Genomic DNA, 14,439 nt, shown 5'->3' on the forward strand with positions numbered 1-14,439 from the left:
TCAAGACCATATAAGGTGGATGCTGTATACATGCATTATAAAAGATGATGTTGGGTAGTTGTTTTAAACATAGAAATAATGAAGCCACACACACATACTTGCATGTATTCCTTTAGGTAAAATCAAAAATAAATTACTCTACCAAATGAAAAGATAATATATACAGGGTCATACTAGGTCTAGATTTGATCTCATTTGCATCTGCATAAATCATTCACAGCTCTATTGAAATGAATAAATTTACATGAATGTAAAATTGGATTAATTGAGATCACAATCGGGTCTGTTGGGCTTTCTAGCTTCTCAGAGGAACTATAAAAGGGAATCTTTAACTTCAAAATACACCTCATATTGCCTGATTTTATTAAACTTTCAAGTAAAATTAACTGTATCAAGGCAGTACAGTTATGAACAAAGCATCTTTTTTCTTTATGCTTCTTGTATTGATTTCTTCTTTCTGTTAATTTCCATTTTTGACTTTTTGAAAAAAGTATTTCATGTTTTTTAGGAGATAAGATATAAAGCTCATCAGGTCTAAGGATGCTGTTTTTGAAGCTTGCTGTAGCTTCAAAGGTTTACCAGCATTCTAGTAAATGTAAAATTTCCTTTACCTTCCACTCCTGCCAGGCAGGGGCTGGGAGCTGGTGCTGAGCCTGAGTTGATCACGGGAGGTGTCAAGCTGCCATTGAATTCAGAAAAAAATTCAAGCACCATTTGCAGTCCTCCTTCAGGAGCACACAGGAGCAAGTTACCTGTTTTGTGAAAATTACTTGAACTTAGCTCAGAGTTTGAGCTACATGCTAAGGAATTCAGATAATGCCAAGCTCTGCTTTGAACTGCACTAATCATGTGTGATCTCTCTTGTAAATTTTGTTAACATTTCCTTTTACTTGTTATAAACAAACAAATATTATCATGAAGGAATGCATCCACTTAAAAATATGCCTAAGTTGCAATGAAGAATTGTATTTTTCCCTTTTACTTGATATCTTGGGAATCAAAATCGATTATCCTCACATTATATGGCAAACTAAAGCTTTCCTAACAAATTATTTTGACAGAAATATTGCTTGTGTCCAACCACAGCAGATCTAAAAGTGTTGTGAATGAAACTGGCAGGGAGAGAACTAAGAGATTCTTGTTAACTAGAGCAAATACAGTACAGTATTTATATACATAAATAATGAAGAAATAGACAAAATAAGGTTGTCACCATTCAGCTGTTGGCAAATGGAATAAAACCCATTTATTTACATGGATGGATAAGATTAACTGCTTGGGAGGAATAGCATACCCTCTCTTCCAAAAGTGGTTAGCAAAAACATTAGACATAGTGGTTTGAATAAGCAGTAGGCTACAGCCTTTCCCAGAAATCCGGGAGAGAAGGGGACCTGAGCCATGCCGGGCGCGCAGAGCAAGCCTCGTTTTCCCAGTGCATCTGACCTACTTACTGCATCTGCACTGTGCAGATGGCTGGTGCTTGTGCGGTGACAACGGTGTGCTCCGAATGCGTCACGCTTTCTGTGGATGAGTGCAATGCTTGCACAGTAACCAGTGTGCTAAAGACATGTTGGTCTTTCTGCACGGATGAACTGTGCAAATGGGCTGCATTACATGCGACGGCCGTTTGTCCAGAATTCTCAATGTCAGGCAACAGGAAACAATAAAAGGTCAATACTTCTAATACAGCTAGTTGCCTATACTGATGATTTTATATCTAGTTGGTAGTGGAATAAAAAGCTGAAAGGTGATTTAGAAATGAGGAAATATGTATTTCATGTAAAATTTCTTATTCCTTTCTGAGCTTTTAAGAATGAAGGCCAATTTTTGCATGTGTGAATTTCATTTTGGTTGAATGAAGTGCTGTAAGTGTGTTTTATCAGTTCTCCTTCAAATCGTTGTTCACGTTGGCACTGCAGATCCATTATTTTCCTGGAATCTGTGCCCAGTCTATGTACCTGTCAGAGTCTGTGAGGGACACAGCACGTTTCCAGCTTCAAGTGTTTGAAAGTGTCACATAAGGAATCCATAGGTTATTCTGAGCTTTATTTGTCCTAAGGCAGTAATTTTTCAGTTGGTTCATATTTACCTTTCTTTGAAGAGAGATCGTTCCTTGAGAATCTGGAACCACATGGGATGGATGGAATATATGGGATAACAGTTAGGAGAGATCAATCCTGAAATGCTAATTTCTAATGAGTAGACTGGTAACCCGATACCACCTTTCCAAACTTTTGTCTGCGTCATTCAGAGGGCTCCTAACCTACAAAAAGAGTAAGTCTTAAAAGTTGGAAGAGAGAGTTCAGTTTTGTTTGTTTGTTTTGTTTTTTATTTTTTGTTTTAAATCAGTTCAGGTAGAATGCTTCACCGTAATAAAGACTGTAACCTCATCACTCCAGAACTGGTTTGGACCTGAGAACCTTTCATCTTTCACATTCCTATCAAGAAATAGTTAGAACCTATCTATCTTCATGATTTCAACACTGACATTAGTGCCAGGTGACGGCAAATCGGTTGTCTTCCTGGCTTGACTGTCTGCCTTTGTGGCATGGTACAACAGGCTCTTGCTACAACCTGTAAACAGGTTCCTCTTATCTATAAAGACATTTGGGATATCCTAGCACTTGTATAAAACATACCAGGACCTAGCGGACAAGGTTTTTTTTTTTTAAAAAAAAAAAATCGTGTATCTTGTTTCTGCAGAACAACGAGGCACTACTGAAGCACTACCATAAATGTCATGGTGCCAAGTAGTGCAAAAACTCCATGCAGTCTTTGTATAAGCTCAGATATCTGTAGTGACATCACTGAGGGGTGTCTCAGTGCTAAAGGATTTTGTACATTTTCCTGATACGTGAAATTGTACATTTTCTTGATACATGAAATCCATCTGTCCTCTCTGCTTCCTCCCTCTCTGCTTCCTCCCTCCCCGTTATGCCCTTGCTGCAGTGCCTCGGCATGATGCTAGGCTTGAGAGTATTTAGGGTAACTGAATTCCTAGAATTTCCTGATGTTTTCCTGTGTTTCTAAGATTCAAATACTACTTTGAGTGAGCCATTGTGGAACTGAAATATCAACTATGTACTAAATAAAAAAATAAAAATTATTTATTAGTAACTGAAAATCCTTTTAAATGTATTTGGTATGTGCATGTTTGCAGCCGACCCTCCTTTCTCCTTTGATGAAGGTTGAGATTCAGAACAGGAAGGGTGAAATACATTTGGATTATCCACTACTTGTTGCTGTGGCAACACAGATGCATATTTTTAAAGGGAAGCATTTTCAGCGTTTGGGGTAGATGGCGTTTTATGTCTTTTGCTGTTTCAGATTCAGAAATAGGATTATCATTTGTCAAGTTCTTATAATTGTCACACATCCACTTGAAATCTAATGTATTTTATGTTTATAAAATGTATAACAAAAATTAGTCGAAAAATGGTCTCTAATCACTCAGGCATGCATCATAAATCAAGGGTTTGATTTGACACCAAAAATTACTCCTACAATCTGTATTACTAGAGCTTTGCTAAGTGGTAAATAGTTTAATGTATTGGGAGTTTTTGACAACAGATGAAGACGTGCCACTTTAACGACTCCCTTGCCTTAACTGCTTTCTAACTCCAGTAGTCAAAAGCTGTTAAGCTTTAAGTGCTCTGTCATATTTGTGGGCTTTTATAGCAGAAAAGTAGAGCAGACAGCAGTGATGATGGAAAACGATGGTAGGTAGACTTAAAATACTCTAAAGCGTAGAGACAATTGCATGTAATGCCCTGAATTGAATCTTTTTGAATGAAATGATCAGCCATATGTGCCACCCTTATGGACCCTGTGAGAAGGCGAGAAGAAATGTACCCTATTGCTAACTGTGCATGAAATTGCAGTGTTAGGAGATATTGACCAGATGTTTCAATCTCAACAAATAGCTTGTTATGGAACTGAGTGAAAATCTCTCTGCTGCTTTGATCACGTACACCTTAAAGGAAGAAGTAATTTAATAGAGGCTGTCAAAGTTCATCATTGTCAATAAACTTTGACTTGACCTTTGCCATCTGTTTTTGATACCATTGCTGATAGAAGTTGATAGACAGACGTTTACAGTGTGCACTGTATGAATTCTGTGAAAGAGATCACTTCTGGATTTTCTGCTGGGGCTCTGAGCGTGGGTGTACTCACTGAGACGGCGTAACATCTAGCAAGAGAGTGACATATGCATGTATTTTAAAAAAGATGGTTTGTTTTAAGGTTATGGATAAGCAAAACCATATGTGAGATATCTGTAATGTCACTTTGCAATAGTCATCTTCACTACTAGGTTAGTACTTAAGTACATGTACAATGTTTTTTATGCTGTAAAACTTTAGGCGTTTTTTCAAATGCTTATCAGTCTTCCTAGTATCTCCATGAAGTAAGCAATAATTCTTTAGAGGCGGGGTAGGTTCAGGCATGATTAGCAGCAGTGTACAATGAGTGTGTCTTACTGTGCCAAGCTGTTACCTTGAGTTTTCATGTTTATATTAATATACTTCCATTAACACATTCTGCTTCCAACCACACAGAGTAACAGGGCCTTTTTTTTCTTATTCTGTATTTACCTCTGGCATGCTTCACATAGTGTTCATTAAGGAACTTTAGTATCTTTGAGTCCTTCTACTGATAGATAAAGGAACTCTGTAACCTTACCTCATACATAGCTTATTATTAATAGCAAATTTCCTTTTTTTTAAAGGAAGTTGCATACACAGAAACAGTTATGGAAGAGTCCCAAGTAAAGCTAGAATTGTTACTGTTACTGGACATAGCTGATGTTTGAGGTTCAGTGCTTCAAGGAGGGAAGGAACACAGGGCTAAGCTGCAGTCTTAGTCGTGTGCCTGGTAAGGTCTTGCAAGAGACGTTCTGGTTTTGATCTCCGAGAGATTATATGACCAACATATATTTAACTTAAGAATAGAGTCTGCAGCACTTCGGGCTTTTGAGGCAGAACTGTAGCTGCATTATAAATATGGGATAAGTGGGTAGAATAAGGAATATTCAAGTTAGGATCCCAGTTTGGGCAATCTATAAGGGGTCAAATAAGAGAGAGACTTATTTTTGAACACATTAAAACTTTGGAATATGGCTACTACCAGTTTAATTAGAGAATGTTTGCTTGTATTTCCTTGTACAGAGAGCAACTGATAAACTAAAGAGTATCTAAAATAAAACAGTGGATAAGCAAGCAGCTGGAGAGCAAGGGAGGAAGAATAGGAAGTGGAATACATGAGAAGAATAGCACTGAAAATACAAGTATTAAGGATTTTGTTCAGAGGCAGTTTGTTAGCTTTGTGTCTTTTAAATGTAGAAGTGAATGAAGTATTGCTCCTGGATGATTAACATTTTGATAGACATCTTATTTTGAAAAGCTATGGGAAAATGCAACTTGCAGCACCATACTAAAGCTAATAGATATCCCTGTACAGGGATTTGGATAGTACATGTTGGACCAACTTCTGATAAGATGCAGATATTAATCGCAGTGCAAGGATATAGCTAGTCTTTTTCTTTCAAAAATATTATCACTTTTATCTCACTTGACTGGAAGTTGCTTCAGGGTGTTGTCATGCATTTTAACAATATCACTTCCTCATGCAAGATTTGGCAGCTTCAGCTGATGGTGGAAGAATTACTGTACAGTACACTGAGCTCCTTTTTGCAGGCCTGTCTTTATAAAGATAAGCTTATTTTTTCCTCTTCATTTTTTTTTCTTAAATGACCATTAAGTGATAGTAGCCTTTGCAATCTATAAATACAGATCAGTGAAAAGATAAAAAGAAAAAAGTTCCAAGGGGTCTGGAATAAAGCCATAGTATCTCATCAATTTTCCAGAGTCCTGATGCTGTATTTGATACTTCCCATAGCAATGATTCTTGGATAGGGATTTGAAATGATAAAGTATGTGTAATAATTGGAATATTGAGTTCCAGTTATGCTTCAGGTGTTTCACACCACTGATAAGAAATAATCACCTGGAATCACTTGGAGCCCAATCACTTGGATCAGTGAAAGAAAAGGGGGAGGTTTAGGGTTGTTTTTGCATGTTGACAGCATTTACATGCTTTTTATATGTGTATAATGATACAGTTTTTGATCTTACTTTTGCTTGCATTAGCTGGTATTCTAAGATGAGATGTCATTTATTTTTCTTTTAACATCAAAATTCTAAAATATTTCTAAAATGTTTTTAATAGACTGTTTATAAAATTGATGATGGAAAACGTTCTGGGGCTAAAACAAAGCGCTGAAACCTTCTGAAAGGTATCTAGACTCTTTCTAAACTTTAGAATAGAAAAAGAAAAGAGATATTCCAAGTAGAACTGCATAAAAACAAGACATTTCTATTCTGATTTTCTAGAAAGAATACTCCATAAGTAGTTACTGGCATTGTTTAGATTTTAGCAAACATGTTAAGTCGTAGCTAATTTTAGGTGTTTAGAATCCTCTCCTCTATGAGCTGCAATCTAAAATAAGATCAGATTTGACAGATCTTACGAAGGAGAGTCCGGCTTCAAATAACGCACTTCAGATGCACTTCAAATGTCTGTATTCGGTACTGTTAACAAGTTCTGAAGACACTTCACTGTGAAGGGGCATAATGCTTCTTATTGTGTTTGTCAGTTCCCAGGTATTTAGCATTCAAGTATACAGCTGAAACTCCTGTGTACGGAAGGTATGTCAGTCTAAGCAAAGCTTCGTGTGCTTTGGCATTGTTAGTTTAAGGAGACTGACAGATGTGGAAAGGCACTGCTAGCTACAGCTTTAAAAAAGATTTCAGGAGCTAAAGAATTCAGAGGGAGAAAAATGTGGGACTGATACCAAACATCATCTTCAGCCTCCTTGTGGGTTGTGGCTGTCACTGTTGCCCAGATATCTGTTGGACTTACAGTCAGAGTAAAATGCCATAATTTCTGAAAAGTCTTTGTTTTAGTGTGAGGGCTATAAAGCTATTTTTTTTTCCGTCAGCTTCATCAGTATGGTGTTCTTTTCTAGATCTTAAGAGTCTGTATGCTGACACCCAGCAGCAGTGAATTCTCCTTCTGCAGAGGGAGTCTATCTGCAACTGGAAACCATGAGGAAAATTAGATCAAGTATTCGGTTGTGCTGTGTTTTGCTTTTCAAGTAGAGGTCCTCCTCTACTGTGAACTTTGCAGGAATAGCAGAGAAGAACTTTGAACGGGGATCATCTGTTTTGAAGTGGGATACTAGACTCTACATTGTGTTCTAAACATGGCATTCTCAAGCTAAATAGCATACTTGGGAAATAAAAATCAAATGTCTCAATTTTCTTCTTTTTCTGATTCTGTAAGATCACTGATGGTTTTTGCATAGTATAAGGGGGCATTCTATGATTCCTTGGGTGTGAGAGACCACCCAAGTTGCTCCATGACCTCATCTTGGTCTGAAAATCATTCTCAAAAGACACCATTCAATAATCAGTCAAGTCCTTTCCAGTGTTAGAAGTACTTCTGTAACTCAGAGTAAAGGTTGTTTCCAAAGGTGTCGTCTAATCAAACAAAAGCAGAAGATAGATGAACCATGTTTTCAGATCTGAGGATGCAAATGAATGGGACAGTTAACTCTAAGCACTTTTAAAAAGTGACAGCAGAGGCTTTAGAAATTTTATTTATTAGGAAGATTTTTTTTTGACAGCTTGCAAGAAAAGACTCTGTTCCCCCCCCCCCCCCCCAATTGCTGTCTACTTCCTGGAAAACAAATGTTCTTACACTTCAACATTAGCTAAAGCATCCAGAGAGTTCACCCTGTTAACTCTGATCACTTAAAAAACATTTAAACAGACTCCTACTTTTGTGACCCCAGATCAGTCTCATGAAGTTAAGGAGAGAAGCATTCTGTCATTCTCTATTATATCCTTGAGTGGTCAGAGTGCTGGCCTCTTTTGAAGTATTCGCTTCACTATTCGATTTTAAGGAATAATTTTCCTGCAGGGATAAGGTAATTTGATTATAGATGCTTATTTTGAAATCAGCCTAATTTTAAACTAGGGTTATGGTAAGGGCAAGGAAAAAGTAGTTAGAAGTGTTAATATTTGATTTGATTTTTCCAGAGTGAGTACAATAAAAATATAAAGAAAATGTAATCTGCTTAACTCAACATCTGAAAGGTGTTCTGTTTGCCCTGCTCCTTCCTCTGTCACAGATGCTTATCCTAACTGACAGGGTCAGGGCCTGTCCTTGCATGTACCTGCTGTCCTTAAGTTGCATTGACAGAAGAAAACTGCAGGATGGAGAAACACTAGATTTCACAAACCACTCTAGATGTTGGGTTTCCTCTGCGGTATCATTGAAATTCAAATGTTCCCTCTCCTGAGGCTGTCTTGTTCCTTCATGATAAGTTCCTACTTTTGTCACTTCTGTCTTTGGGCCATTAACAGCCTCAAACTCCCTTGGGAGATGGTGGGGATTCTTGGTGTGGCCAGATGCCAACCTCTCCTGACCAGACTGTCAATACAGTTAGTTAATAACTGCCTCGCTGCCTAGTCAAACCCTCGATAATTAACTCATTATGCCAGTGCCTGCTGAGCTGGGTCATTTTCCATTTCTGTCTGGAATCTTTTCATTCAATTAAATCTTCTATTCCACATAAATCTGTAAATTGAATTTGCAGTTGATACAGTCCTGTACCTGGCATTAATGTTCGCAGTTTGTTATTGGCCTTCGTTTGAGGTTGGATATAATAGTGCACTATCATTTTATGATGATAATTGTCCTGTGGTGACTGAGCCCTCATTCTCATGTAGACACCTTCAGCCAAAAGTTCAAAAACGATAAGAATGGTGTATGAAGTAGTCCATAAAAACCTGTTTTTCCATATCAGGATATTCAAAGGTAGACTCAGTCGAGGGTCAAATGCAAAAGAGTGTTTCAAGGTCTACTCTGAAGACATTATTTTGTCTCATTTGTTTTTCCAGCAAATGAAAACTTTGCTGTGGCTCATTCCGTTAGGTACAGCTTTAATGGTGTGCCCCAGGTGCATTTCTGTAGTTCACATTCACCATGCTGACAACATAATGTCCACTTTATTCCTTTACTAATATGTAATCTTTTAACTGAGGTAAAGGAAGAACAGTTGAGAGTTCTTACTCAACCACCAAGACTTTGTTACCGTCACTATGGGACGGTATAGTCCCATACCGTCACTATGGGATAGAGATCATTCCAAGAAAGAGCTGGGAGTATTTATAACTGGGGATCTACGAGGAAAGGATCTTAACAGGGACACTGCTTTTCCATCTTCCTCAGTGCTTAACTTAGCTCAGATGCTCCAATGGAAAGAGTATCTATACAGTGGGAGTATTCTGTACCATATATGGCCCATGCCCAAAATAATCACCAGTATGAGAGGAACTACTGCTTACAGAAGAAGTGGTCTGCACTGTGTATTTTACAGAGGTTTGTCTCAGGAAACTCCAGATCTTGACTTCTGATTCTGAAAGATGACTTGTATTTAAAGTAAGGACTGTCACAGTTATTTATGGTATGTATCACATCTGAATTCAAATTGAGTTGCTGCCAATAACCAAAACTGATATTTTAACAGAAATTCTTTTTTCACAGAAATGTATGTGAAATACTACTGCTCCAAATGTTGTCAGACTTTATATATAAAGGATAGAAGAGTTATGTAATTTGAGAAAATGTTTTAAGCCTAAGGTGCATTTTGTGCCTAGTGTTCAAATGATCTCTCTTAATTCTTGTTGTTTGTGAGAGTAAGGCATGCTTTTCAACACAGGATGTAGGGCTTCAAATCTGTCCGTTCTTATCCATGTGGAAACTAGATCCATATTCCTTACAGTAGGTCAAAATATCTTTAATCTTGTTAAAAAAAAAAAAAAAAAAAATCTGTTCTTAACCATACCACCAAATATAAAAGACTACCGCTTCTAAAAAATACTAAATTACCAGTTTGCAAAGAATTCTATGTAAAGTACAAGAGTGTTATAGATAGATCTCTTACTTATTATAGGGTTAAATTATACTAATTTAGGATGATACTGAGTGGATCAGCAGAGCATATCTAGTATGCCTTTCAAGAACGAGAGATTGAACACTGCTGCCACCTGACAACACAATCGTTTTGACCTTAAACTTGATGCGTATTAAATTGCTTCAGGAAAGAGACCTTGCTACTTTTATCCACCTTTGCCTTATTAATGAAGACTTTTGCATGACTAAAGCAATTTTTTTCCCTCTAGAGCTGAAAATAATGAAGATGTGACTAAGCATGTATTTGCAACTCAGTTACTTGACCTTTCTACAACCCACAGATAGCACTAATGCTGATTTGTAATGGAGACATTATCGTTTATTTAAATCTTGATTAGGAAACAATTATAAGTAGGGTTTTAGCATAGCAGTAAATTGATGTAGCCTTTAATTCATACTACAGATTGAGTGGATAAGCTTTCTGGCTGTAATTAGAGGGAATTATAATGACTTCAGTTGGTTGACTCATCACTAGCGAACTAGGGCCTGTGATTGTTTCTTCACGTGTATTTTTTGGTTCACTCTGATTCTGCTTTGCTGCTAAATGCTACTTTTTTTAACTTAATACAAAATAGAGCTACATTTACAGTTGAATGATATGTATTTAGTATTAATAAAAGAGAAGCTTTATAAAATAACCTAGCACCTTAGCAACACGATGCAGCTATGCTCTTTCTTTACAAATCAAGTGACAGAACTGCTCTCAATAAAGCTGAAGATAGGTATTTTCATGTGTGATTTAACAGTGTGAATGCGGAGCATTTCCTTTATTTGCATATAATTAAATGGTAGACACAAAAGGTTATTTTCAGTACCGTTTAGTTTTTGTATATATATTGTGAATGTTGCACAGTGTTTCTTTCTAGAATTCTCAAACATACTGTTTTCCTTATATTTGCTATCTCCCTCTATTTTATTTTTGGTTTTCTACAAGTTTTCTTTAAAAATACCATTCTCAGTTTGACTGAGTGCAAGTATACAGGCATCTCCTTTAAATATGTTTTTACAAGGTATTGCATACCTTCTTGATTTGGTGTACAATCTGTTACATGTACTTAAGTGAGTTTTAGGCTAGCTATTAAATATTCTGCAGGATCATTAAGGTAAATTTTTTATTCTTTGATCATGTCTTAACTGAGGTGCCTCATGTTCTCTACCTTGGCATAGAAGTGTCCTGTAGGATCCTTATATGTCACAGTGATTTTGTAGGCATAGAATTAAATATGGCAAATGGTGAGAAAAATGGCAAATAATGTATCAGACATGCTAACTACTTTTGGTTTTGTTATTTTTTTCTGTCAATCTGCAGTGGATGATTCAGAGCCCATACAAAGCTGCAACTTTCTTTGGATGCATTGGCAAAGATAAATTTGGGGAGATCTTGAAGAAGAAGGCTGAGGAAGCTCATGTGGATGCCCATTACTATGAGCAGAGTGAAGAGCCAACCGGAACCTGTGCTGCGTGTATCACTAGTGATAACAGGTCAGGTGCATTTGATTTATTTTTTCTTAATATGAGTGCAGTGGGCGTAGGCGTGGAACCTAATTTGTTTGGAATATTTGACCTTTTAGAAAATGTAATTGATATAATAAAGAAATTATCAGCATGGCTCATAATCTGGGCCTTTCTTTTCTTCTGCATTTGGAGAATACCAGAGAGTAAGGTAGAAAAATATGAGCTAATAAACTACAGCCACTTGTTGTTTCTGAATTTTAAATTGTTCTGTTGCTCTAAAGAGAGAACATGTGGGAAACAAAAGTTGGTTAACAGCTGTGTTTATGCAGCGTATGTGAGAGTTGATTGGCATGTTTAAACAGCAGAGATGTCAGTATGTAACCCGATTAAAAGGGTTAAATTGATTTTGTACAGGAGGAAATAAAGTGAGTTTTTTGTTGCAGCTGAAGTTCATCTATGATCTGCAATTATGTCTGGGTCTTAACTAGTTCTTCTCTATCTTGTCTTTCATTTTTTCATTTATTACTTTCTTTTTAATGACACAAAAAGGTTGGTGCTTTGCCTCCATTGTAATGATCTTTTACTACATATCGCACACAGAGCATCTCTGCAGTTGGATGTGGCCCCAGAGAACTAGGTCTACCGTTTCAAGGGCATGTAATAAGTGGAAGCAAACAAATAAACAGTCTTTGCTTAAGTTTCTGGAACCTAATTGCTTTTCACTTATCAACTAGAATGCATGCATGTAGATAGAGGAGATTTTGTTCCTATCCATCTTTGATGGATATTTTCAGGTTGACAAAACTGAGATTTAATTTATGTCCTAAGTTTAGTTTACAAAATTTACTGGTTATGCACATACCTGTCTTGGATTTACTTTGTTCTTCTGTGGATTTCTTGTCAGTGAGTTGAAAATACTATTATTCACCAAGAATTAGAACTTCTTGTGCTGCTATGGAGTTTTTTTTAATTATTATTTTATTTGTGTGTGTGTGTGTGTATATATATATGTATATATGTATGTAACATATGTGTGTATATATATTAGTTTTCTTCTGCTTCTGGGTATAAAGCCTTCTGAAGAATTAAAAGAGATAGGATAGAGAATATTCCTTTAGGCATGAAATGACGCAGAACTCTGCTGTGTGTTTTAATCTATTCAGAAAAAGTTAGCCTGTAACTTTTTTGTTTTGCTGTTAGTAATCTAACTTACCGGCATGGCTGGTGAGAAATGTTTTAGAAAGCTGACAGGAAGATTTGGTTGCCATCACTGTAAGAATTCTTTTGATGTTTTTGTTAGTTTTAAATTATATTATTGAACATTCTTACAATGAAACTGCAAAGAGTTTAATTATGGTAACCAGAATTAAAAGCTCCTGCATCATTCTCTTGCTTGCCCGCTTTTAGCAGTACATCTGTAACTTTTATGTGCTTCATAAGATGGAATGTCTACAGGTGAGGATGTTAAATAAATTTTAAATGCAACAAAGTAAATATGATACCAGTCTTTAATTCTTGCTAATGGAAGTTATGTGCCATGTCTTACATTATAATTTGTTAGGAAGGAATTAAGTGCAAATAAATCATTGGTAGTTTTCTAGTAATACATGGCTAGGCTAGTGATGGGGCTTTTTTTTTTGTTTTGGGGTTTTTTTTGTTTTGGGGCTTTTTTGAGGGATTTTTTGGGGGGTTGGGGTTTTTTATTTTGCCTTTTTTTTTTTTTTTAACTTTTCATCTTTTACTAGGATACTTTTACTTGGATAACAACTTGAACTTTTTTCAGGTGGTGGTTTACTCATGTGCTGAAGGAAAATATAAGCGTAACTGAAAACTTCTTTAATAATACAAATATCCATTTGAAAAGCAAAGTGCAAGACATGTATATCCAATAACTTTTTGGTTCCAGTGAGGCCAATGGCTTTTAGACTATAAACAAAAGCAGCTACTCCAGTTTAAATACTGGATATTAGAAAATAACTTAATAAGCATTTGAGGGTATTATGCCATGTACAGAGAATTGATCATAGAATTTAAAAAGGTTGATTCTAGACAAATGAAGAGGTGTGAGGAATATAATATAGTAATATAAATTGTGTGTATATCTATATATAGTATCTATATAGATACTATATCTGTATATATATCTATATAGATAGATATAGATATATAAAAATATTAATTAAAAAAATAAATATAATGAAGTGGTCAAATGTGTGTTTCACAGTGCTCTTTGTAAATCTCTTTCATGTTCCTGAGAGTCTGATCATCTTTGAGAATTTTTTGTACTTTGAGAAGTTTGCTGTAGTAATAAAGGTGAATCTAATGCCTGTGTTTTAATCACTTCTAGGTCTCTTGTAGCTAACCTTGCTGCTGCTAATTGCTATAAGAAGGAAAAGCATCTTGATTTGGAGAAGAACTGGAAGTTGGTGGAAAAGGCCAAAGTTTATTATATAGCAGTAAGTTCAGCTTCTTTCAGATTGTGAAAGTTTGTGTTACAGTACTGTCTGTTAAATTAAGAATTGAGGGTGGTTATTGCACATGGTTTGGGGTGATTTCTCATGGATATGATGAAAGAAAATCACTGTTTCAATTTCAGCATAGTTTGATTTCTTCAATGTTAAACGTAAAAATTTAGAAATAAGTTGTACGTGTGTGCTTTCTTAAATTAGTGGGAGAAATCATAAGAACTAAACATTTTGAGAGCTTTTGTAGTAGTGCATCAAATTTACATTTCACATTTGCTAGTAGATTGTTGTGAAGGATGCACAAATTATGTAGAAAAACACTATTAGCATAATTATTCACTGCAAACAGTTTGAGCTTATTTGTGTGAACAATCTTAATTGCTATTTATTCCATAGTAATTACTATGGTACCTTATAACTCAATATTTCAGAAATAATGATTGTGACAAATCTCTTGAATGTGGGTGGTGGAGCAAACTGA

At 36.0% G+C, this 14,439-nt stretch overlaps 1 protein-coding gene across 2 annotated transcripts in view; it reads left to right on the forward strand.

Moving 5' to 3' along the window:
- Positions 1-14,439, forward strand: part of ADK (adenosine kinase) — a 302,860-nt gene that overhangs the window by 131,063 nt on the left and 157,358 nt on the right. For both annotated transcript variants that reach the window (XM_062580837.1, XM_062580838.1), the window contains exons 5-6: positions 11,348-11,520; positions 13,841-13,949. In XM_062580837.1, the coding sequence (XP_062436821.1) occupies positions 11,348-11,520; positions 13,841-13,949 (282 nt within the window). The remainder of the gene's footprint in view (positions 1-11,347; positions 11,521-13,840; positions 13,950-14,439) is intronic.

The sequence above is a fragment of the Rhea pennata genome, chromosome 7, assembly GCF_028389875.1.
Source record: "Rhea pennata isolate bPtePen1 chromosome 7, bPtePen1.pri, whole genome shotgun sequence".
NCBI lineage: Eukaryota > Metazoa > Chordata > Aves > Rheiformes > Rheidae > Rhea > Rhea pennata.